Here is a 25,953-nt window from a genome sequence, read left to right as displayed (position 1 = left end):
CTTTGTTTTCAAGAATCTCATTTGTTCTCTAGTTCTATTTTAGGAAAAACTTACGAAGAAAGTTAGGAAAAAAATAAAGAAAAGATAAGAATTTCTTCATGAATACCAAATCTTGAAAATGTTTGTCTTAAGTGCAAAGTTAAGAAAAAAGTGGCACTTAAGAAGCATCTTTTTTTTTCTTAAGAATGCTTTGTGAATCCGGCCCCAGGGCTCCAAGTGTAGGCATGGATAAATATGACTAGACATATAGTTTACAGTTGTTGTTTTTTGTTTGTTTTGTTTTACTTTTTTTATAAGTAGTATGAGCCTATATAATATAATGTTCACCACCACCAAAAGCCATATCAAACACACTACTTGGCATTTAAAGTCCTATACTTACTCTTCAAGTCAACTTCTTCACATGTAGCAGACATACAAAGGAATGGAAATTATGTTTTCGTACTATCCCAGGTTGGACAGACTAGTCAAAAGAGCTGGTTTTGTGGTTGGAGCCAGGTTGGACACACTGGAGGAGATGGTGGAGAGATGCACTGCCAAGATGTTCGAGTCCATCCTAAAATATGCAGATCATCTGATACACAAAACCTTTATGGACCAAAAAACAGCAGTGGACGGCTCCTCTCTCTCTGTTGGGCGGAGAGATACAAAAGATCCTTCGCTCCTACAGCCATCAGGCTGTCTCATTCTCCCAGAGAATCTTCCAAACTAACTGAATTTCCCCTCAGGGATAAATACAATAATTTTGATTGATTTGATTGATTTTGATTTAAAAATAAACAATAAGACAAAAAGATGTCACAGTGTAAGAAGTAGCAGCAAAGTTATGTATAAGTTAAAAGTTGTAATAGTGCAGGACAGTCAATATTAGTGCAGAAGTTTTTACATTAGTGTGCAAATGGCATGGTGTGCAAAGACAGTCATTACGCTTTGTCACCCTGTTACAATAATCGGCTAACTCATTTTTTCAAGTTTTGGAGGAAACACAAAAAACTTCACCAAAAGTGTAACATATGACTTTTATTGATCATTTCACTCAAAAAGGATGTAGCAAAGGATGGCTACACAGTGTTATAGTAACAACACTGTGTGTGTGTTATAGTAATAACACTGTGTTATAGTAATAACACTGTGTGTAAATTATGTAACTTAAGAGAAATAAATGACTTGGCAAAAAATGGCAATTTTTTGAACATGCCTTTGTGACTGAAGCAAAAAAAACTTTATTTTGAAGAGTCACACAAGCCTGTCAGAAACATGACATGACAAGTATCATGATGTTACTTCAAAGTGTCATTAATGTTCAGGACACATCCCATGTCATGTTTATGACACATTCATGTCACTCTTATATAGACACCTTCAAAATAAAGTGTTACCATATCTTGCTTAAGTCACAAAGGCATGTTCAAAAAGTTGCCTAAGTCACATTTTATTTTGACTTAGGCATAATAAATCTGCTTAAGTCACACACTTGACATAGGCCATTATCTTAAAGGGGTAAAATCACATGATCTGATCAACTGAGGATGTAGGTGATTTTACCATAGGTGGCCGGCGTCATGAGGAGATGATTTAGGCAAACAAAAAACAAAAAACAATTTTGACAATTAAATTACTGAGGCGATTATTTTAACAGTGTGACGACTTGTATTTATTGTTATTCCGCCTCTTTTTAAACATTCAGCTGATGCTTCCTCTAGTGTGTGGTTTGATTGACATACATACCAGCCAATCACATCATCGATATTGAGTTAAAGGTCTGGATGGGCGGGGAATATCCAAAACATTCTAGCCAATGAACAACGTTTCGAGTGCTGCTTTGACCAATCAGAAGCTCGGCTGGCTGTGCATGTTTCAGGGTGGCTCTGAGTACTTCATTTCTTCGGAGGGGAATACAGTGTTGTTATTCAAGGTAAGAAGTATTGAGTGTGTGTTATTTTACCATTCATAGTAAAATATAAATACACTCTCGGTCGCATGTCATATATAAAAGAGGCTAGGTGGTAGCTGGACAGGCTAATGCTAACGGCTGAATAACGGTGTTAACGGCACGAGATTATATTTCCAGTCATGTTTTAGTGTTACAACGTTAACCGTAAACAACTGGATCTTTAACTGGTCTTAATGGTATGGATTATGGTATCCTGAATTGGAAACGTGGGATATGTCTAGTAAACTACAGGCTGAATTTGAACATGAAGTTAAACGGTGTCTTAAACACATGGTAGCAGACCATAAAAACAGCTTAACAACTTGCTAAACCCGAAAGAAGCACTCTATGAAATGATTGAATAAATCCTGTTATTATTTTTCTGACTTTGATTGAGCTAATAACGTGTCATTTGTCTTGCATCTTGCTAATTTCTGAAGCACCTCCCACCTGTCATACAGTAATAATTTCCTCAATTTCTTTGAAGTTGTCAGAATCACTCTGGCTCTTGATGTCTGCATCCGGTGTGATATAAAAAGTGATGCAATGTATTATTTTGATTGTTTTGTGTCTCTTTATGCAGATGTCTTTAACTACCCACTCCTTCCCCCATCTCTCTTATTGTGTTTTACAGCTCCTCTGTGTGTTTTTTTTCCCTCATCTCTTCATTTCAGATGCAGTTCATGCTTCTATTCAGTCGACAAGGCAAGCTCAGGCTTCAGAAATGGTACGTGCCTTTGTCTGATAAGGAGAAAAAGAAGATCACCAGAGAGTTGGTGCAGACGGTCCTGGCTCGAAAGCCCAAAATGTGCAGTTTTCTGGAGTGGAGAGACCTCAAGATTGTATATAAGAGGTGGGTTGAATTGGGACTTGTTTATGAACAAAATGCTTTCTGGTTGAACGCTCACAGAATAGAATTTTTCACACTTCCCTGGGCGATTCATGGACCAATCATTCATAGACACGCCTCGGTTAGAGAAGCAGGAGAGTGTTCTCAAAGTGACAAAGTCATCTTGACTGCACTCAGACTACAACAAGAGTGAGCATTAATTTTGCCTCATTATGTCTTGTTGCCATGCCAACAGACAGGCAGGCAGACTATTGGTGAACCTAGGTGACCCAGTGGGGCAGACAAACATAGCACTCGACTGACCAGTTAGCGACTTTGCACAATCACACAACAAACACATTAATAGTTTTTACACGTGTCTACAAGAAATCAGTAGACTCTAATAAAGGCCTAACAGTGTAAGTGATTAGGGGTGCTGCCTCTGGATCTAGTGGTAAGAATACATCTCTCCTACATAGTTCTGTGTAGCTGTCAGCTCTGTTATTGTCCTAATAAAGAGAGTGTCACAATTACTCGCATGTCAAAAGAGAGTTCTTGGATACAGCTGTAATGATGAACAATTCCTTTGAAATGTATTAAAGGAAAGGGGTACAAGAACAGAAATAACTTTGAGAACATGATTTAAAATTGGTTGAATTATGGTGAAAATTATAGTATTATGGTGTCAGACCAGATTTGTAGGTATGAGGTATGCCCCAAAGCGTCGTAGGACACCCAGTGGAAATAGTTTTAATATAACAATGACAATAAGTGTCACTGCAGTTTGATGTTAAGGTTATTTATGGTGTACAATTACACCTTATGAAATATAAACTGAAAGGTGACCTTGAAAGATGAGATCTGGACAAAACAGTTATAGTAAGGTACAGCAACTACAGAAACACGACTAATGTTTGGACACACAGCATATCTTCCTGAGGACATACAGCATGTTTTAGGCTGCATCTTATTGTTTTCATTGTCTATTATTCTGCAATTAATTTGCTTCTTTTTTGTCTTGAGTGATCATCAAAAATGCTAGTTATAATTTCCACAGTTCAAGGCAATGTATTCAGATTATTTACTTTATTTGACCAACAGTCCAAAACCCAATATTCTGTTTTCTATGAAGTATGACGAATGAGAATGTCAAAAGCAGCAGATGCTTGACTTTTTTAAAGATAATTTTTTGGGCAATTTATGCCTTTATTTGTCATTTTGACAGCAGAGAGAGACAGGCAATGTGGGGAATGGCATGCAGTAAACAATCAGGCCAGTCAAAAATTGACCCAGGAACAGCTGCTCAGGCCTTTTTTCAGGGTCCCTATGGGTGCTAGCAATCCGTAAAAACACTTTAATTTCAGTGTGGTGTGGTAAACAGGTCACACATTTTGAAACATGAACTTTGTAGTTCTAGAATGCTGTCTCAAAACTTTTCTTTTTCTTTTCTTTTCTTTTTTTTTACACATAGCACAATAACTAATTTAATGAGATGAGGAACTGACATCTATAGTATATGTATGTACTTTGTATGAACATGTTATGTACCACAGGTGTAAGAAGCTGAAAAAAACTTTAAAATGCACCTTGAAAATGGTTGAATAGTCCTTGAATGCATAGCTCTATTGACTATCAGGTTTCCCATGTTCCCATGTCCTCAGTTTTTTTTATTTATCAGAATAGTTGTCAAATCATTTTCTGTCAATGCACTACTTGATTCTAAGCATTGTTTCAAATTGACACACAGCCAGGTTTTAGTGATCCAAATGCTCAAAATGTGTCCAAATCTTAAACAAATCCACTGACTGTGGAACTCCTCTTGCTGACATATTTGCCAAGTTAAGTCACCTTGATTTTTGTCAATTGAAAATTAAGCACCAAGTGATGCTCTGAGCTACCAAACAGACAGAATAACCCTCAAAAGTTGTAAACAACAGAATCAAACAACATTTAAGAAGCAAGTTCTATTTGTAACTTTTTTCCGAATAGAATTATGGATTTCCTTTGAAAGTTTTGACCCTTTAACCTTCTCTTGTTGTGCGCCTGCTGGTATGCTCTATGAGTCAGCTGCAGTAAAAGTGCTGTTTCACCTCTCTGTTTCACAGACAACTAAACAACTGAACTGAACCCTTTGTGTTTCCTAAACTTGGCTGTGCTTTGCATTCACTTGCACAGATCAGGGTGGAGAAGAACAATTCAACAATGTAAATCAAATCGGTACACCAACGAGTTTCCAGTCCTGTTGAGCTTGAGACTTGCTCAAGTATTTCATGCTTGTCTTTTAAAACACAGCCGAGTCCATTGTGCTCTCCTTACCTTGCTGGTTGTGAGGGATCAACTGACCAGCTCCTTTATTAGCCAATCATCACATGCTTAAAGAGTGCCTTTGGGATTATCAGGGATAAAGAACCACGGCAGAATGAGGCTTAACTCATACAGCCTTCTGCATCCGGCTTCTGGCTTTTAAATGAATACCCCATACACAGTAAACAGCAATCCTTAATAATGGCAGAAGTGCTTTCTCAGCACTATTACAGAGAGCTGGGAGACAGTATATTTCACTGGAGATCCTGTCGAAGTGATAAAAATGCGTAAAGTCAGCTCTTCTTATATGTGTCAGGATGATGTTGCAGTTTTCACAATAAAGATTCTTTTTAAAATGTTATTTTCTAAGTTAGAATTGGCTGTTTTGTCCTATTGTTGCAGATATGCCAGCCTGTACTTCTGCTGTGCCATAGAGGACCAGGACAACGAGCTCATCACACTGGAGATCATCCACAGATATGTGGAGCTGCTGGACAAATACTTTGGCAGTGTGCGTTTCTGACCTCTCCTCACCTCTCTTATCCTTTCTTAAGTTGTATATCCTATACAATTGCCAGAAAATACCACATATTCATAGAGTTCTTTCTTCTTAACTACAGGTTTGTGAGCTAGACATCATTTTCAACTTTGAGAAGGCTTACTTCATTCTGGACGAGTTCTTGCTGGGTGGGGAAGCTCAGGAGACGTCCAAAAAGAATGTATTGAAGGCTATTGAGCAGGCAGACTTGCTGCAGGAGGTAAGGAGTCTAATGGAATCAGTGTGGGAACAATAATGGTTTCATACTAATGACTTTGTTCTTTTTCTTTCCTCTACTTCATTAGTAATCCACCCTCACTCTCCGTTGTAACTCTTTTGACATTTTTTCAAAGAATGGAAAGTTAAATTGAATATTTTACATGATTGCTTCTTCCTCACCTAAAGTATAAAAGTGAGATTTCAGTCCGAGTTAATTTGGTGACATATATGGTTACTGGTGGTAACAACTAGTATGGGTTAAAACTTTATAAGTCTGTTTCTATTGAACTCTTTTGCATTTTGTTTTTGTATGATCAGTCATGGTAAAAAAAATGTTAGACCACCCTTTTCCTTCAATTCTTTGTTAATTGTAATGCCTGGTACAACTAAATGTACATTTGTTTGGACAAATATAATGATAACAACAAAAATAGCTCATAAGAGTTTAATTTAAGATCTGATATCTAGCCATTTGCCATGGTTTACTTGATAATAACCAAAATAATTTTCAAGAAAATCATGGAAAATGGCTAGATATCAGCTCTTAAATTAAACTCTTATGAGCTATTTTTTGTTGTTATCATTATATTTGTACAAACAAATGTACCTTTAGTTGTACCAGGCATTCAAATGAATAATAAACTGAAGGAAATAGGGGTGGTCTAATAATTTCTTCCATGACTGTATACCTACAAATGTAGGTATGTTCTGTATACCTAAACATTTATTGTAGACACATTTTTTGGGGATCAACTTTTTGTTGAATTTGTCACATAAAAAGTCATGGTACACAAGGTACCATAGACAAGGATTCCTGCACATACAAACAGCATTTAACACAAATTATATACATATTATCATTACCTTGCAAAAAAAAAAGATTGAACGATCACAGTCAGCGCTCACCTCTGTGAAGAATCATTTGTGCTTCCTGTGAGTACTTCACAATAAAAGCCACAACTTGTTTCAGTGGTTGAAGGCTTTTTAACTCGAGCCTGACTGGTACTGGAAGGGAGAAAAAACATCAGATATTGATATATGGGCTCATATAGTATTTATACAGGCAATATTAAAGTTAAACTCCTATTTGTGTTATAGGCAGAATGGGCTAAGTAGTTTTAAGTTGCTGTATTATGTTCCAAAATGCAAAAGTTACTTTTCTTGACACCAGCCATAGCCACTTTAGCTACAGTAACTTTAAGCTTTTGTCCCCTGTGTTGAATGTTGTTATAGGGTTAACTTATCACTGAGATCAGATTTTTGTCTCTCGTTTTGTTCTGGGCTTTATGTTTTATTCAAGGCAGTCAGAGTGCTTGTATCACATAAAAGTAAAAGCAGGGCCACTAAAAATATTCAAGAAATTGAAATGTATTTAAATTAGACTTCCCTTCACAAAGTGACACCTACTTTATATCTTGTGATTTTCATTCCATTGGCTTCACTGTGCTTTATTGTATCTCTATTTAATTTGCTTGATCTTCATCTTGATTTCAGCTGATGTTTCTCTCTCTTTGCTTGTGTATTCTTTTACTATTGTGATTTGCAGAATATAGACTTTCAGATGCGTCTGTTTGCAGGTACAGTTTGCAAAAGCCCAAATAACCCTCGCTGTAGTGTTAGATCAGTAGCCTTAGATGTACTGTAGATTTACCAACCCAACACTCAAGGGAACAGAAACAACATGCCAGCAACAGCAATATGCCAAGTGCCAGGCACACATGGTAGATATGCAAGTTGCTGGAGTGTTTTTTCTGCTTCATATTGACTTCAACAACCCTGATGATAACTCTAATGTAACTGTAATCCTAGGCTCTAACCGATAACTCTTCCTCAGCAGCATATCTACATGAATAAATGTTAATACTAAAAATACAAAGAAGCATTCAGTAGTTGAGAGAAGGAACTTCTGTTCAGACATTATGTCTTTATGTCCAATAGACTTAGAATTTAATTCTAAAGTCAAATGAATACTTACATTGCATGTTTTCCTTTTCAGTTTAAGAAAAATATTTCAAATTATTTTATTCTCTAAATTCCACACATCCCTTTTCAGACTTACTTGATGGTTAAAGTGAGGAGAGCTCAGGTTGCGGACCAGAAACAAAGCCTCATTGTCTACACTGCTGAGACCACACAAACACTTCTGGCCCAGATTAGCATTTCATATAGAGGCAGCATAACTACAGCAACAACACCACAGTGTCACTGCAATTAGTATTCTGACCGAGAGCATATTCAGCAGCAAAACAAAAAACGACACAGCTGTGTTTCAGCTTCATTAAACAATGTAAAACAGCACACTGTGAAAAATAACTCTGTGTCTTGTAAAGGCTATTTTAATGTTGAATACACATGATACAAAACGGCAAACTTTTGGAAATGCACAGTAGTTTTCAGCAGGCTGATGGGTTTGCTGTATTTGTTTGCTCAACATTTAGTTGGTCAGTGAACCAAAAGGCCACTGCTAATGAGTTCTGGGAAGCAAAATCAGGTCACTGCTGATAAACCATTAACATTGAATGGGAAGTGGTGTAGACTGGAGAGAAAGACCTATTCTGAGGAACTTTTTACACTACCCAATTTTTTGGCAAAGGTTCCTGAAATGTGACTTTTTAATAAAGATAGACAGTATTTCACAGCCTAAAAACATCCAAACATAAGTAAAACTAATGAGTGCTTCCGAATAAAGTTGAATTAAGAAAACTATTAATCAAATGTGCCTAAAATATATAATTTTCCATACTTCCTAATCTGTACACTGATACAGATATAATGAGAAAAGCCAATATTGACCAACAATGTCAGCCTGTTGATGTATCTGTCAGGCTTTTACATAAAGGTGCTGTACACAACTTTCAGAATGTAGTCTGAGCTGGGGTTGACATTTAGTCACGAGCAAACATGCAGGGGGCTGAGCTAGTGTTGCTAACAGTGCTGACAAAGCTAACAGTGTTAACGGGGGCTAACTCGCACTCACTGGGGCGACCTGGCTGATAATGCTGTACCGCCTCTGTGGGTCTGGACTGCATTATCAGCACTGCTAACAGCGCTAACACAACGACAGAGCTAACAGTAGGCGTGTTTCCACGGAGTACTTTTTGAGTACTTTTTGGAAAGCGGCTGAGTGTTTTGGCTACACCCACTAGTTGCTTCCCCTCAGCTTCTGTTCCCATACAGGTGCTTTTGTAGCGGCTAACCAACAGAGTTTGAATATGACATAAATGGTTCTGCAACACTTACGTGATTATTCAGCAACAATTTTGTCTGCGAAGCCAGTGACACGACGCTGACAACAGACCGACGCGGCAAGTCCAAACAGTCAACAGGAAGGAGAGGAGATGACTTGTTCTCGATTCTCTCATCTCAGTCTGCTCTGTTTATGTCTTTTTAAAATGGCTCTGTTATGTTGTGTTGTAGTTGTGTCGAATTCTACTCACGTCATGTCCCGCCTCAACCGTATCCAATCAGCGATGACTAATTAGTAGCGGCTCAGAAAGTACCTACCCGAGGCAGGTACTTTCTGAGCCGCTAACCGGTGAATTTGGGCGGACGTTGGGCGGATCCTCTCTCCCATGCCACATCGATAGCGGCTCACTAAAGAGAAAAGTATCTAATGGAAACACGTCTAGTGTTATCAGGGGTTAACTCACTGGGGCGATCTGACATGATGGCACCACCTCTCTCAGTCAGGATGGCGGTGTTACCTGTGGTGCTAACTGCTCTGCTACACAGCAACAGTGCTGACTGAGGTAACTGCGTTAATGGGGGTTATCTCACACTCATCAGGGCGACCTAGCTTCAGCATCGCTGCCATCCCGACCCACGGTGGTATGATGGCTTTATCACGGAAGCTAGGTTTCAAATGGAAAGACTCACACACACTGACATGCACGCACTGCCAGCCCAGCTACCAAAACAAAGAACAGAGAAGTTCAGATTACAACACACACAGAGAGAGTGTGACTTAATTCTCTGCTTGTTCATTTACTGCTATATTAATGTTCTGAATGACGTATCCAGCGCCTTTAAAGAAAAATCCAACCTGTTGGCTATGTACCTCACTTTATGCAGTAGTGCTTCTCTCTTTTTCCTGCTGGATTATAGTTAATATAACATATATACATAATGGTTTCAGTGGAGTTTGAAATATTATTAACTTATTATACCATCAGAAAGTTTATTTTTATAAGAACTACATCTGCCGGTTTGTTTACATTTTTATATTTAATCATACAAGCATTATTTTGCCTTTGTCAGTCATTGATTAGTGATAGATCTATCTTTATTATTTAGCTCATTCTTCTCATTTAGCTACATGGGCAGTGATGCTGTATGTATACAAAAAGTTAGAAATTGTACTCATTAATTACCTTGGGTTATAAAGTGGCCTAAAGTAAGTAATGACCTGAGCATTAACTTGGAAAGCATGAGAAAACCAAATGTGGCCCATAACCATTAACTGTGAGACAGCTGCTTCCCAGCCAAGTCTCTAATCCCTAAGGACAAACTGCAGAGCTGTTCATTGATTTACACCACCAGGTAGCCGTACTGTAGAGAACAGTCTGTACTGTGATCCTAAAAGGCTAGAAAGTTATTTTTTCATTTTAGGTGTATGCTGTTATGAAGTTAGTAGCTCTCTTAAACCATGTAGTTGATATTCTTGCTTTGAAAGAAATGGGGTCAAAACCTCACATGTGCCAATCCATGTTTACTTTGAGAGGGAGAGAAAAAGAGTCTCTGATTGGCTCAATTCTGTATTTATAGAGCCAGAGTGAAGACTGGGGAAGTTTGCCAAATGAGGAGATCTTGTAATGTGCCTAGAGTCCGTCCATGCCTTCATCCAGGCAATTGGTAACTACTAGACTGGTGCAGTCAGTCAGTCAGCATGGGTTTCCAGTTGTGCGTGCTGTGGCCTACCTGCATGTACTTCTGTCTCATAACTCTGAGTGAAAAAAAGAGATGACACAGTGGACGGGTCGTAACAGGCATGAACTCAAACTTGAATGTTTAGAACATGTCTGAAAACACCCAGTTTCACTCACAGGCAGCATAATCCAAAACTGTTAGATTTACATTTTAAATTTGGATGTTTGTTTTTTTTTTCATTATTTTGGCAGATGAATATTTATTTTCCAGCCTGTGACTTGAAGTTACTCTTTTAAATACATTTTCAAATTTAAATTGTAACTATTTTCATGCATAAGTGAAAGAGTTATGCTGCCTGTGTGAAGACTAGCCTGTAGTTTCACTAACAGCACTGAATGAAAATGCTCCGATCAATGATTCTGTATGTTTTTATGGTGGAAAAGCAATAACCCACTGCAACAGTATTTAACATTTACTAATATTCATTCCGCAGGTTTTTGTACGTGGTGTTATTCAACATAAAATGACCATTTTGCAACAGTGAGATATCAGAATGTCCTCATGTTTTGTCAAATGTTTGTGTAACAGGACATACCACTCAAACAAACACATGTATTGCCTGATTTGTATGATTATAGACAAAAATGATTGAAATCTTAGAAAATCTCAACATAATGTTCATATAACTTTGTGTATATATTTCCAGGCTTGAGTTGTAAGGAGTGCCTCTGGCTTTAAGGCATTAGTAAGAGCATAGTGCAGTAATTACGTGGAAAACATACCACAGGGGATTTGGTTGAAGTATTTTCAATAAGCCTTTAATGAAACATTTCTCAGGAGCTGGTCATTACTTTGGTGCCAGCGAGCACCAAATATAATGATGCCTCAGAAGATTTCCTGCTCAGCTCCATTCTGCATGTGAGACATGAGAGATAAATTGAGCAGAGACGTCCCCGTGAAGAGGGCATTGTTATTGTGGTGGCGCTCCCCGAGCACATACTGTAGATGTGTAGATGCTGTAGGTTCCTGAGAGATTGACCAGTGTTCTGTTTATTTGTGTCCTTATAAAAATGTTTGCCTCACAGGTGTCATGGTCCCAAATATGGTCTCTGAGTCCTCTGGTCTTTTCCAGAATTAGGCCCGCTGAGGTGAATACTCTGTGTTTGTGGATTTAGGCCGCTAGAGCCCTCTAGTCAGTCTTCTAACTGTATATGAGTCTGTCTGTAGCTCAGTTCCTGCTGGTTAAGGCAGTGTAAGTCCCTCCACAGTTGACAATATGTGTTTGTGTTGGAAACAAAGTCTGTCTTGGTGTGTTTGTGTTTGTTTCTCATTTATGTGTAACATTTTGTTGACACCGTCCTGTTCCAGATGTTTTATATGTATTTATATGTTACATTTACATTTCTGCTGTTTGATATGCAACACTTGCACAATTGTGCATCCTCAGGTGAATTTAATAAGCTGGGGAAATGAGACAATACATTATTTAATGTGTTTCCATGTCTGTTAGTTTCAAATTGTTTGAAAAATGAAATGTTTTGAGTTTTTTTTTTATTTTTTAATTTATTTCAGAATGTGAGCTAAATTAAGATAAGTTCACTGTTCAGATAAGCTTCAAACTGTTCAGCGACATAAAGAAAAACACTGAGTTGTTTGACTTTGACTTATAGTAGTATTATTAGTAGTAAAGGTAAATTCCCAATTAAACTATTCAGTTACACCTTAAAGAAATAGTTTGACGTTTTGGGAAAGGCTAGCAGTTTCCAGTCTGTGTGCTAAGTGAACAACAACAAAACAACAACTGTTCCTTTAGTAGATAAAGGTGGACCTGTGGTGTGAGTAATTTGTCTTAAAGGGATAGTTTGGGTTTTTTTTTTATTTAAATCTGGTTGTATGAGGTACTTATCCATAGTCAGCATATTACAATACCTTATCTTTGCTTTTGATACCATCCAAGTCGCGAGTGTATCAAACTCTCAAGTGGCATGGATGACTGCACTTTACTTCACACTCCAAAGAGTCCTGTTCTGGATGGAGTAATGTTGAGCCCTGTCAAGCCACAATTACACATGGCAGATCTGGTGGTTACATGTAGTGCAGCCAGCATCAGACTGTAAAATAACTACAGTGTTTATGTGTACAGTAAACGTATCATTTTGATGAATACACAGTTTCTACGCAGTTTCTTCTGCACATTAACAAGCATGTCAAATATTTTCACACAGCTCCACGGAAAATTGTGAATCACTTAAAACGTCTTGTTCCATTTACAACTCCTGTTCTTACCAGTTTTTTACCCAGTGTCTCCATTATAGCAGCAAGTGTCATCTTTTTATAAACAAGGCTGGCCAAAATGTCACCTGAACATCAACATTTTAAGAGAGTCTGAGATTCTTCTTCTCCAAACTGGTGGGATACCGCCCACTGTCTACTCAGGGTTTCTGCTATATTCATTTAGTAGCAGTGGTGACGTAAGAACGTGTTAGACCCGCCTTAAAAATAAAAGCAAACACATGTAGCTTTCAAAATAAGAGCACATGGATTTGTTAGCAGAGTCCACCACAGAATTTACAAGAAGACTTTCAAAATATGATGCCTTAAATAAAACATAGAATAACCCCTATTCTCCTTTACAATATTTCATTAAAATATGCAATGATTGAGATGGAATAGTGGCATTAGAATGAAATAAAATTTAGGGTTTAAGGGCAAAAATTTTGTCCCCGAACCCCCCACCTTTGTCACTATCGTTAGCACAGTAGCACAGTGCTAATAGGCTACAGAGTTAGCTCTGTAGCAGTACAGTATGTATGTGCTGCAGCAGGATGTGTTCAGTTAGCGTCTTCCGTTTCTTTACAACAAGCAACGGACACTCAGTGCACAGTTAGCGATTGCCGGTTTGTTTACGTCACAGCGGCGGACGCTGTGCACAGTCAGCGATGGCGGTCGCAGTTGTTGTGCAGCTGAACTGTGATTCGATGACTGTCGGAAAAATGGGAGGCGTGTGTTAGACGTCATGTGCAACGTCAAATATCGCTTCCAGTGGGTGGTCGGTAGCGTAGTGGGTTACGCAGGCGCCCCATGTGTAGAGGCTACAGTCCTCGCTGCAGCTGGCCCCGGTTTGAGTCCTGCATCGGACGGCCCTTTACTGCATGTCATTCCCCTCTCTCTGCCCCCTGTTTCCTGTCTCTCTTCAACTATCCTGTCCATTAAAGGCATGAAAAAGCCCAAAAAAAAAATATTGCTTCCAACAGTCCCACCAATTTTCCGCCTCCAGAATTGGTGGGATCATTTGATCCCGGCATCCCGCTTCGGGCGATTTCATAGTGGAGGCGAGATGTTACAGAGCCGTAAATGTCCTGCCATGAAATGGCACTATGAAAGGGCCGAGCTTGTTTTGCAGTTGTCGTTTTTTATACTTTCTAAATTTCTGGTTGATATTGACTATGGATAAGTAATTCTTACAACCCAACTTGGAAAAAATTACAAACTATCCCTTTAAGTGATACCTCCAGCCTGCTGCACTGTTTCCTGCATGTCCTGTGAATGAAGTGTCTGTCTGAGGTGGCTGTTTCTACTCAATGTTGTCTTGTTATCTAAGCCGTGTGCGTTTCTCTCCCCCAGCCCCGTCATGAGTACTTTAATGTGCCTGTGTACTGATTGGCTGCCATCGCTGCTGCTGCTGCTGCTGCTATCCACCCTGCATGCTGAGCTCCTCAGTGCCTGGCGCCTTTCTCTCTGCCGCCTGAGCCCCTGTCATTGTCATTGGTTTGGGACTGTAACAACATAATTCCATAATGTGACAGTCATGATCAGATATTCTCACAATATTACAAGTAAATTGAAAACTACAGTAACTGGTAAAAACATTAGGCCGGATTAGACATTTCATCTGGAGATCAGTGTTCTGGTACTAAGGTTTGAAGATTTAACTTTGGAATGCCATCCATTAATGCAGCAGTTACTCATCAATATGTTTATTGATAAAACGTACTTAATTTGGTGGTAACATATTGTTGCACCAGTTAAAAATCTCTCTTTATTTTTATAATGTAAAAAAATTTGCATCATGTGCCATCATGACCCAAAAGTTTTTACTCACCTTTTCCTTGAGCCAGTTCCACCGGTTTTGAGCAAACTATTGTAATCAAGGATGTGTCACCAACAGAGGGGGTTGCACAATGCACAACATAAGTAAAAAGTAGTAACAACATGGCAGATTGCTTTGATTACTTGCAGGTTTTTGTGCTGCTATTATCCAAAAAAACAGGCAAGGATACTACTGCAAGACTCCATCCTCTCTCTCTCCTACCTGTAGAATATGGCACTGATGTTGTCCCCTCAGGTCAAGGAACATTATAGGCAATTTTTTTGTTCCAGCTGGGAACCAACTTTTTGGGTTCCGAACCATTTTATCTTTGGTCGAAATGCCCAGAATGGTTTAAAATGAGGTGCACGAACCAGAACTGGGGCATCGCTGATTTTCTTCAGAGCTTTAAACCACTTGGCCTTTATCGACAAAGGGAAGTAGAGCTTAAAGTGGGCTGCGTGAGAAGTTTTTTCATTCAAAGTTTTGAAGAGTTTTAAGCAGTTTTTTTAAAAACCTGTTTCCCAGATGAAGAATGAACCTTCAACCTCAACAAAACTACAGGTGCATTATATAAATTAGAATATCATAGAAAAGTTCATTTATGTCAGTAAATCAATTCAAAAAGTGGAATAACACATTATATAGGTCCATTACATACAGAATGACACATTTCATGTCTTAATTTATATAATTTCTTCTTATAATAATGATTATGGCTTACATTTTATGTAGACCTAAAATTCAGTGTCTCAAAAAAAAGGAATATTACAAAAGACCAATTTTAAAAAGTATGTTTAATATGGAAATGTTGACCTCTGAAAAGTATGTCCATCTATATGCACTCAATACTTGGTTAGGGCTATTTGGGGCTACTTGAACTACTGGAAATGGACTTTTCAATTATATAATGTATTGAGATGCACCTTTATTATTTAAAACCAGTTGGATTCAGCTGTTGAAGTTTCTGGTTGAAATAAAGACAGCACACTATTGGATCAGGATGGCACCTGATTGGAAACAATTGGTTTTAGACATTTATCACACTGAGGTTATCAGACTGATATTACATAGGACAAGTTATATCATAATTATTTACTCATGATGGGTGTTCTTCACAGAATCCCTACTTTTTATGTTTATCTTTGCTATTGGCGCTGAAAATATGTGGAGGAAGTCTGCCCCCTGTGGTGCACAAATATGTCTAACTGTGTTGAAGCACACAGTAAGGCATTAGTATTTAGGTGTGAACACACTTAAACACAGATCACATAAAATAATCATCTGAATTCTGGCGTTACTTCACCACAGACTCCAGACTCATCACTTCAGTGTTTGTTATGTCCAAGAGGTGTGTTCATCCAATCAGTTTTGTATTTCATATTTTTCCCTCATTAGCCTTGTTTCTTTATCATGTGTCTTGTGGATTTGTCAGTTACACTTTTTGTGTTTTGTGCGTCTTCTTTCTTCAAACCATATGTATTTGAATTTCATCTTTTCTTTGCTGTGATTTCTAGGAGTTTTTAAATCGGAACAAACCATAGATCAAACCATAGCAAACACGAGAATAGCCTTATAGCTTTAAAATAGTTTCAGTGTTATTCTTTAATAGTTTAAATTATTTATAGCTACTTTCTCATATTTAATTACAAAAACCCTGCTCTCAAGGTAAGTAGTATTAGTGGGATTAATGCTAAAGAAATACGTTCTATTTGCACTGATTAACTAAGGGCTTTTTTAACATTATAATAATAATAGGACTCTAAACACACTTGAAATCAGCCTTACAACTTATATAAATGCACACTGACTAAGCACTTAAAATGTTTTGTATGATCTGTTTTGTTCATCTGTGTCCAACTCAGACCGTTATAATAAATTGAGGATACTTCATTAATGTATATAATAAATTGTTCATGATTATTTGTCAATTAAGCACACTGGTGTCTTTCTTTAATGTAGCTGTTTATTGTGTGTTTTTTTCTTCCTACATGACACATTTAAATTTCAGGCTGACATTTAGTAATTTAGTTTTTCCTGCAACTGTTCTGTGGTAAACAAACCCGATAACCTCACAGCTGAATGATGCCGAGCTCCATTCGCTTTGCAGATGAAAATGTTTAGCCTACATTATAGACGACAGGGGATTCCTCATTCCAGCTACATTTGCCCCAAGAGTGATAAGTCTATAAACGGTGAATAATGCATAGTTTATTCACCGTTTCAAGATCTAGGCTGAACATTTTGCACTGAGAATGAAATGACACTTCAGAAGTGGGTTGTTTTTCTCCTCTCACCATAAAGCAAGATTTCTGTTTTACTGCTCTGATGCAACTCCTCTCTTTACTTTGTGCTCAACCTTGTTTTAGGATGCCAAAGTAAGTGCTTCTCTTTATTTCTGCCACAAGCTACCAGCCCTGATGTTTTCCTCTACACTGTCTCTGTTGTCATTCTTTATTTGTGATACACTAACATACAGTCATGGAAAAAAATATTAAATCACCCTTGTTTTCTCTAATTTCTTTTTCATTTTAATGCCTGGTACAACTAAAGGTACATTTGTTTGGGAAAAATATAATGATAACAACAAAAATAGCTCATAAGAGTTTAATTTAAGAGCTGATATCTAGCCATTTTCCATGGTTTTCTTGATAACCAAAATCATTAACAAGAAAACCATAGAAAATGTCTAGATATCAGCTCTTAAATTAAACTCTCATGAGCTATTTTTGTTGTTATCATTATATTTGTCCAAACAAATGTACCTTTAGTTGTACCAGGCATTAAAATGAACAAGAAATTGAAGAAAATAATGGTCTAATATTTTTTTCCATGACTGTAGGTACAGCATGGACAATAAATATATATATCAAGTAATTAAGTATCAAGTAAGTACGTATGTAGGCCAATAGGCTGCCTTCACACTTAATAACATTAACGATGGCTGCATTCCATTTAGGTGACCCAGTTCCAGAGCTTTGGTTTTGTGCATGCTCGCTCACTGACATGGCTTTCTGGGACATGATGGGATGGAACCATCTTTAATGTTATTATTTACACCTGTGCTTCTGCTTTGACAAGACTAAATGTCTGCTGTGAAAAGGGTATATTGATAAAGATGCATTGTGACCTGAAATGCATCTTTCATCTTGTTTAATTTGATGTGTGTGCACATATAAAAATAAAAAATGTTGATTATGCAACTTAAATAACCAATTGTAGTATTAAAAGTAATTCATGTAGAATTTAACCCTCCTGTTATGTTCAATTCTCAGGAACAGCAATAATGTTTATGGGTGAATCTGACATGTTTAATTATCCAAAAGCGTCAGAAACTAAAAAAAATCCCAATAAACATTGTTTATATTTCATTATTAACTACATTGATAACCGTTTCAATCAAAATTTTGTGCAATGGTGTTCTTTACCTCTCACAGATCATGGTTCAATGAGGAGAATTCACTTGTTTTTCATAATAAATGCATGTTAAAACTTTGGTTTTACATGAAATTGAATTTTTTGAATTTTATTTTAAATTTATACATTTTTTCTTGTTATGAAAAATACTTTAGATTTTTAAACTTTGAAATGGGTCAATTTGACCCGTTTAGGGCAAAATCAACATAAAGTTGTTGGTTCCACCCCTTTTATTCATATGCATTAATATGATTCAATGTTTAAAAAAAAGGACCTTTTGCAGTATAAAATTCACATTTTTATATAGAATTCTGAGGGTAAACTTAGCTACAGAGCCATAGGTTTCTCACTGAAAGACACCAATTTACCTTAACATGTATTTAATAGATTTAATTTTGATATCAAAGTGTGTTAATGCAGCTTTAAAGGTCCCCTTTGGAGCACTTGACAACTAGTAGCATCATAGAGCAATGCTTTCACTAGTGGGTCCCTGCTTTGCTTTTATCATGCGTGGTGCAATAAACGGAAGAAGAAGACTGCAAGATAGCAAACATAGATGTAAATAAGGAACTATTGTTTATATGCTTCAATGTTAAAAGAACACCTTGTTTTTCTCATACTGTCTGTCTGAAAAAGCCCAGCCTGCTCTGATTGGCCGTCAAGGTTTTCCAGTCTTCTGCTTCTGCGCTCTTGGCGTATCTGTGATGTCATTGCAGCCGGGGAATGACTGTGACAGCACTTTCGCAGCCCTATATACCTGTATAATTGTAACATCATAACGTTACAGAAGTCTTGACAGTTAATTTAAAGGCACAGTTTCTGAATACGGGTTGTTTGCATTTCTCTGTAGATTCAGTGTTTTGATACTTTTAAAGAATTTATACAGCAAGACAAGGCAAGTTTATTTGTATAGCATCTTTCAACAACAGGGCAATTCAAGATGCTTTACACAAAACATTAAAATAATTAGAAAGAGACATATATAAAATGACATTCAGATATAAAATTTTATGACTGAAAACGAGCAGATAAAATGTTTAAGAAAAAAATATAAAAGTACATTCAAATATAAAATTTTAAAATTGAAAGAGAGCTAAATAACGTTTTTTAATATCAAATATAAAAGGAATAGAACCTAGCAGCACCTAGAAATTCTTTATACTACTACTACTACTACTACTACTACTAATAATAATAATAATAATAATAATAATAATAATAATAATAATAATAATAATAATGGTAATAAAAAGGTACTTTTTACAGTAAATGGCCTTTTAAAAAAACCTTTACATATATGTACAAGGAAAACGATGCACTAAACACACAATACATTTTGATGAGAAACTAAATGTTAACAAACTTTATTTGTTTACAAGAAAACTCCATAGGGCACCTTTAACAACCAATAGTACCATAAATTCCTAAATATTGATGTAAAATTTGGACTTAATATGTATTTGTTTAATTCAACAGTAATATAAATAATGTCAAATAGTGCAGCTTTAATTAATACAATCAATTGTGTTTTCAAATCCCCACATTTAAATGTATAATTTGGAAGATAAAAAGAGATGTGGGTTCCTTCGTATGAGCCAGGAGCATTGATTTAAATGCAGCTTTAACTACTAATTACAGCCAATAACTGAATGGTTACCATGTCTGTGAAATATTCCTCTACAACTTCTGTTGTTGAGATAGTGGAGACATTACACCAGATAAAACGTGTCCTCACAGTGTGTGTGTGTGTGTGTGTGTGTGTGTGTGTGTGTGTGTGTACAGTTGAGTAATGCCAGTCATTGCTGTTGAAGTCTGCTGCTGTGTGTATCTCACTGAGCACTTGACTGGAGCTGTGGTTCCTCTCTCCCTCCACAGGAAGCAGAGACCCCGCGCAGCGTACTGGAGGAAATAGGACTGACATAAACATGGTCCTCATCATCATCCACTTGCCACACACATCCTTCATCTGCCAACTGCTGTATGTAGCCGATAACAACTCCAGTTCACCGTTTGAGCACACTCGACGCCACATTCTCTCTCCGCTCTGCCTTTGTTTTCTACCTTTTTCTCTGAAACAATGTAGCACTGTTTATGTGTTTCCTGTTGAGTTATTTATTTGTGTTATGTGATGATGTTTACTGTTATTAAGGGGAAATGCAGCACAATTGAGGGTTTTTATTTTTTGCTGTGTTCCAGTCCACACAAAGATGCTGTACTGAGTAAACTGCTTGAATTTCGATTTGACCAAAGCTGATGTGATCGCTCTCGCCTGTGAAATATATTCATTGATTTCAGAACGGCTTCGGAATTTCAAATGTGTGTCAGACTTACAGACTAGGATATATTGTAAAGGGAATCAGAGGTATTAACTGAACCAAAGAGTTATGTTTTATCAGCATTGTCATTATCTTGAACTTCAACATATTTGGCATTCAAGTTATACCCACTTTTCTTACACTGTAATACACCTCTGCAGTCTGAAGGGAAATGACTGCAGATTAACTCTCAAAATGTTGTATGTCATGTTATGAGTATTCTCTCAGTTTAGAGGTTACTATCACTCCTAATGATTTCTAATGGCAGGAAGCAGCTAATGTTGGCGGATTTGAAATTAAAGAATCTGCCACTTAGCGGGTCAATGCACTAAATTAATTTATATATAATGTCTAAGAACTAAACTGACTGTTGTTTTTCGATATGATTATTATTACTACTGCTATTCTCTCTTAGTTGATGAAACATTTCACTTAAGCTGTATTCATGAGTTTCTGTCCACAAGGTGGGTCTCCACCAACTTCTGAAAAAATTACTTGAATGTTTACATGCTAAATGCTGGATTTTCTTCCCAGCTACTCATTGACTTTGCTATTTGGTGCTGGGCAGGTTTGTGCACAGAGGATTTATCAAGTTGCGAATAGCAAGACTCAATCATACGGAGCCCCCCAGGGGACACGGGGGAAAAAAAAAGATGGGTGAAAAAAAAAAAAAAATGATGGGTGAAAAAAAAAAAAGATGGGTGAAAAAAAAAAAAGGACGGACTTTTGCGAGATCCTGAGATACTTTTGCGAGATCCCGAGATAGTTTTGCGAGATCCCGAGATAGTTTTGCGAGATCCTGAGATACTTTTGCGAGATCCCGAGATACTTTTGCGAGATCCTGAGATACTTTTGCGAGATCCCGAGATACTGACGAAAGAAGAGGAGCAATGGAGGAGCGATATTCGCCTATTTTCCGGCGTTCTAACTGGAATAGCGTCACGAAAACCGCACCAATTTCCCCCAGGATGGTTTTATTTTGTACAGAAAACTAAGACTGACATTTCACAGGCTTGATCAACTCCCCAAAATCAGCGAGTCTGGCGAAAGATTAAAGTAACCGGGCCGAATATACGTCCTAGTGCCCAACGGCAGCCAGAGTGCTTAGGGACCGTCGCAAAAGTGCAACGTCTTTCTTTTCTATTTTTAATAACTCACTGGAAATTCATCTAATAAACACCAAACGACTTCTGATGTGTTCATGAACTCACTGTGGACTTCCCACACCCTTTATTTTTAATACACACCTTTTCAATTCCTTTTATTCAGTGTGTACAATATTTAAGCCTTTTATTTTGTAATAGCTCTCTTGTTTTTATAGATATCAACACCAAACCACTTCTGATGTGTTCATGAATTCATTGTGGATTTCCCACAACCCTTTATTGTCATTAAAAACTCTTTCAATTTTTTTAAAAGGCATAAGTAATCAGTATATATAATTATTTCATATCTTAGGCTTTTATTTTGTAATAGCTCACTTGATTTTATAGATATCAACACTAAACCACTTCTGATGTGTTCATGAACTCATTGTGGATTTCCCACAACCCTTTATTTTCAATAAACCCCCTTTTTTAAAAGGCACAAGTAATATGTGTGTATAGTTCTTTCATATATAAGGCCTTTCTTATTTGATAGCTGTTTGAATCAGTCACAACCCTTTAGTTTCAAGCAAAACCTTTACAAGTTGTTTAGATATAAGGAGCAATAAGAATATGTATATTCTATTCATACTTAAGGCTTTTATTTTTTAATAACTCACTTGTTTTTCTACATATCGACTTCAAAACACTTCTGATGTGTTCATGAACTCACTATGAAGTTTCCACAGCTTCTTGCTTTCCTTTAAAACCCTTACAAGATTCTTAGACATTCATTTCTTTACATTTCTCATTTTTTATTTTGACTTCACTGTTCTTTTTCTTCAAAATTTCTGCTGTTAATTCAGGTCAAGCATGCAAATTGTCATTCAAGCATGACACATACAACCTTTCAGGTAGTTTAGCATTAATTGCAAGCTGTTAAAGCAAAGTGAATAAACAAAAATATGATTACTACAGCCACAAGTATGCATCTGTACTTGACCATCAGCTTGTGATGCTTTCCAAAACAGAAAATTGAGAACAATTGTAGCAAGCAATAGTGAGGAGTTAAAATACTAAGAGCAGTCTTTGTCTTTTGTTGAACATAGTCATATATAAATTGGGCTGCACAGTAATTAAATACGTAAATTACATTTTTATTCATTGTCTTACAGATGTCTTATGATTGGTGACACACTGGAAGGAATGGTATCTGAAATTTAAAGTGTTTGTTTTACGACAATAAAGGATGTGGGGAATCCACAATGAATTCATGAACACATCAGAAGTGGTTTGGTGTTGATATCTATAAAAACAAGAGAGCTATTACAAAATAAAAGGCTTAAATATTGTACACACTGAATAAAAGGAATTGAAAAGGTGTGTATTGAAAATAAAGGGTGTGGGAAGTCCACAGTGAGTTCATGAACACATCAGAAGTCGTTTGGTGTTTATTAGATGAATTTCCAGTGAGTTATTAAAAATAGAAAAGAAAGACGTTGCACTTTTGCGACGGTCCCTAAGCACTCTGGCTGCCGTTGGGCACTAGGACGTATATTCGGCCCGGTTACTTTAATCTTTCGCCAGACTCGCTGATTTTGGGGAGTTGATCAAGCCTGTGAAATGTCAGTCTTAGTTTTCTGTACAAAATAAAACCATCTGGGGGAAATTGGTGCGGTTTTCGTGACGCTATTCCAGTTAGAACGCCGGAAAATAGGCGAATATCGCTCCTCCATTGCTCCTCTTCTTTCGTCAGTATCTCGGGATCTCGCAAAAGTATCTCAGGATCTCGCAAAAGTATCTCGGGATCTCGCAAAAGTATCTCAGGATCTCGCAAAACTATCTTGGGATCTCGCAAAACTATCTCGGGATCTCGCAAAAGTATCTCAGGATCTCGCAAAAGTCTTTTTTTTTTTTTTCACCCATCATTTTTTTTTTTTTTCACCCATCTTTGTTTTCCCCCCGTGTCCCCTGGGGGGCTCCGTACAATCATACAATAATAGAAAAAATAGCCTCTTCTAACAATTTCAGTTTTTAGATTTCTGCTGATTCCTCACTACAGGCCACCTCTTTCACATTACACATATTCATCCAATATAATGTTCATTGAATGTTCATTTCATGTACTAAAAACACCATATAAACACATTGCTACGCCTCTATCATGATTGACTGGTCGCCGTGGTAGCACTTATCTATCACAAGGTAGCCCAGCCCTAAAGCATGCCCATCTAATTCACTGTAATGGGACCATCATTTACAAACATCATGCTGTGTTTAAGAACACTTGACACTAGTGATTGAGACCATAAACTCATTAGAAAAATGTTTACAAGGTAATAAATCAAGTGAGAGGTAGGGTCATTTTCTCATAGACTTCTATACAATCGGACATAATTTTGTTACCATTGGAGAGCATGTTGAAGGCACTTCAGCATTGGCTACACTTTCAGACCCAGAGGCTACGTCCTCTTCTTTTATACATCAGAAATTCATCACAGAGAACATTGTGATTCATTTTAAAAATGTAAGAAATTAGATTGGAGATGGATGAAATGGGAGCATATTATAAATCACTGTTTCCCTCAGCACAGTGTACTCTTTTCAAGCCGTTTCACTGTCTAATCAATATTGGTAGAGATTTAATATAAAAATAAAGAAGAAGAAGAAGAAGAAGTTTTCATCTCTGACAACCAAATGTGACATATTGTACAGCATGTAAACTACCTATTTACTACTGTGACTCTGAAAAAAAGTGAGCATACATATAATAGCAATAGTGTCATAAATCAGAGCAGAGTATTAGGATATTTTATTTTTTATGAGACAAAAATAAAAGTAATTTCCAGCCACTTGGTTGGAACTAATGCACATACACAAACACCCATAAAATGCCTTGGACACAGAACTGTACAAATATCATTAAATGGCATTCTTACTGTATTTTATGTTCATGTTGCACAGCATGTATACATTTTCAAGAAGCTGGTATTGTTGCTTAAACCAAAATGTGTGTTTTGAAATATATTTTTTCTGAACTACTCATTTTTTGGTTTTGCATTTGGAACTTCTTCTATATAAACAGTTTGACATTATATTGAAATCTTCCTATTATCACTTTTGTATAACTTCAAATCAGCATTTTCATGTTTAATTTATTCTGTATGATATAAACTGTATCTCAGATGTGTGACTGATAGAATCTATGGTATTTTCTGCTGTGTGTTGGTGAGTAGTGACAGCACGAGTGGATTACATTACTGAACTTGTGTTTACTTACAGAGGATACATTGTTTACTGGTACAGTGTCTGAGATGGATAAAGGAGGAAGGTCGTGTTTTCCTGCCAAGTTCAACAATAAAGGGTACTCCAGCTGTACTGTCAACTGCATGTTTCCTTTCATTCATTCTCCACTGGATCAAGGATCAAACTGCCCAGTTTTTATTAGGGCCCGAGCAGGCAACGACCTGCGAGGTCCCTATTGTATTTCGAATGATTATTTATTATTCTCGTGCCCAAATGGTCACATTTTTCACTGCCTGAACATATCGCAAAACTCATGAAACTTTGAATATAATTTAAAAAATGTATAATCCTGAAGTTCCACCACTAGGTGGCGCTATAATAAAGGAAAGTGCGTTTTGGCTAATAACTCCCACATACTTCATCGCACATTCAAAAACCTTATATCCACGCGTTCACTGAGTTGTGCTGAATCTCGTGATATAGGCCACGCCCATTTCTACCGTTTTTTTTTTTCGCCAATTTGCGAAATGTCGCAAACCTACTTTTTCGAACTCCGCCTAGGCAATTTCATCGTTTCGCACCAAACTTTGCACACAGCATCTATGGACCCTCATGACAAAAAGTTATTAAAGAATTATGATAACCCAAAGAATACTCAAGTTATTAAATAACAACTTCCTGCAGGTGGCGCTATTATCAACACAAAACAGGAAGTGTTGCATATCTCCACATTGGTGTGTCTGAATGACATGAAACTCAGGTTACTACTTCCCCATGAGCCCCTGAGGCTCTCTGCAAAATTTTGGGCGATGACCACTAGGTGGCGCTCTTTAAATTGAAGTATTTTATATCTCCAAATCAGTTAGTCGGATTAACACCAAACTTGGTATACTTATTGACAATGCCCTCCTGAGGATAACCCTTGAAGCATCTATGGACCCTCATGACAAAAAGTTATTAAAAGAATTTTGATAACCCAAAGAATACTCAAGTTATTAAATAACAACAAAACAACAAGTTTTGTATAATAATGCACAAACTATCCCTTTAATCCTCATACAGTGTCTGAAGGAGGACTCTTAACTGATATGTATAAGTTAGAAGAGGCAGGTAG

The 25,953-nt window shown here is 37.1% G+C and overlaps 1 protein-coding gene across 5 annotated transcripts; it reads left to right on the top strand.

Moving 5' to 3' along the window:
• Positions 1-1,853: 1,853 nt before the first annotated feature.
• Positions 1,854-21,165, top strand: LOC131977625 (AP-1 complex subunit sigma-2). Of its 5 annotated transcripts, XM_059341018.1 has the most exons (7): positions 1,854-1,915; positions 2,608-2,786; positions 5,469-5,577; positions 5,687-5,824; positions 7,370-7,400; positions 11,775-11,837; positions 14,314-16,437. In XM_059341018.1, the coding sequence occupies exons 2-6, from the start codon at positions 2,608-2,610 to the stop codon at positions 11,825-11,827; spliced, it is 510 nt and encodes a 169-aa protein (XP_059197001.1). In that variant the 5' UTR covers positions 1,854-1,915; the 3' UTR covers positions 11,828-11,837; positions 14,314-16,437. The 5 variants fall into 5 exon arrangements, with proteins under 5 accessions (XP_059197001.1, XP_059197003.1, XP_059197002.1 ...); XM_059341020.1 differs by lacking the exon at positions 11,775-11,837; XM_059341019.1 differs by lacking the exons at positions 7,370-7,400; positions 11,775-11,837; positions 14,314-16,437 and adding an exon at positions 20,069-21,165.
• Positions 21,166-25,953: the final 4,788 nt, after the last annotated feature.

Source organism: Centropristis striata, chromosome 9, assembly GCF_030273125.1.
Source record: "Centropristis striata isolate RG_2023a ecotype Rhode Island chromosome 9, C.striata_1.0, whole genome shotgun sequence".
Lineage (NCBI taxonomy): Eukaryota > Metazoa > Chordata > Actinopteri > Perciformes > Serranidae > Centropristis > Centropristis striata.
The sequence above is the reverse complement of the archived record's forward strand: the minus strand, read 5'-3'. Positions and strand labels throughout refer to the sequence as shown.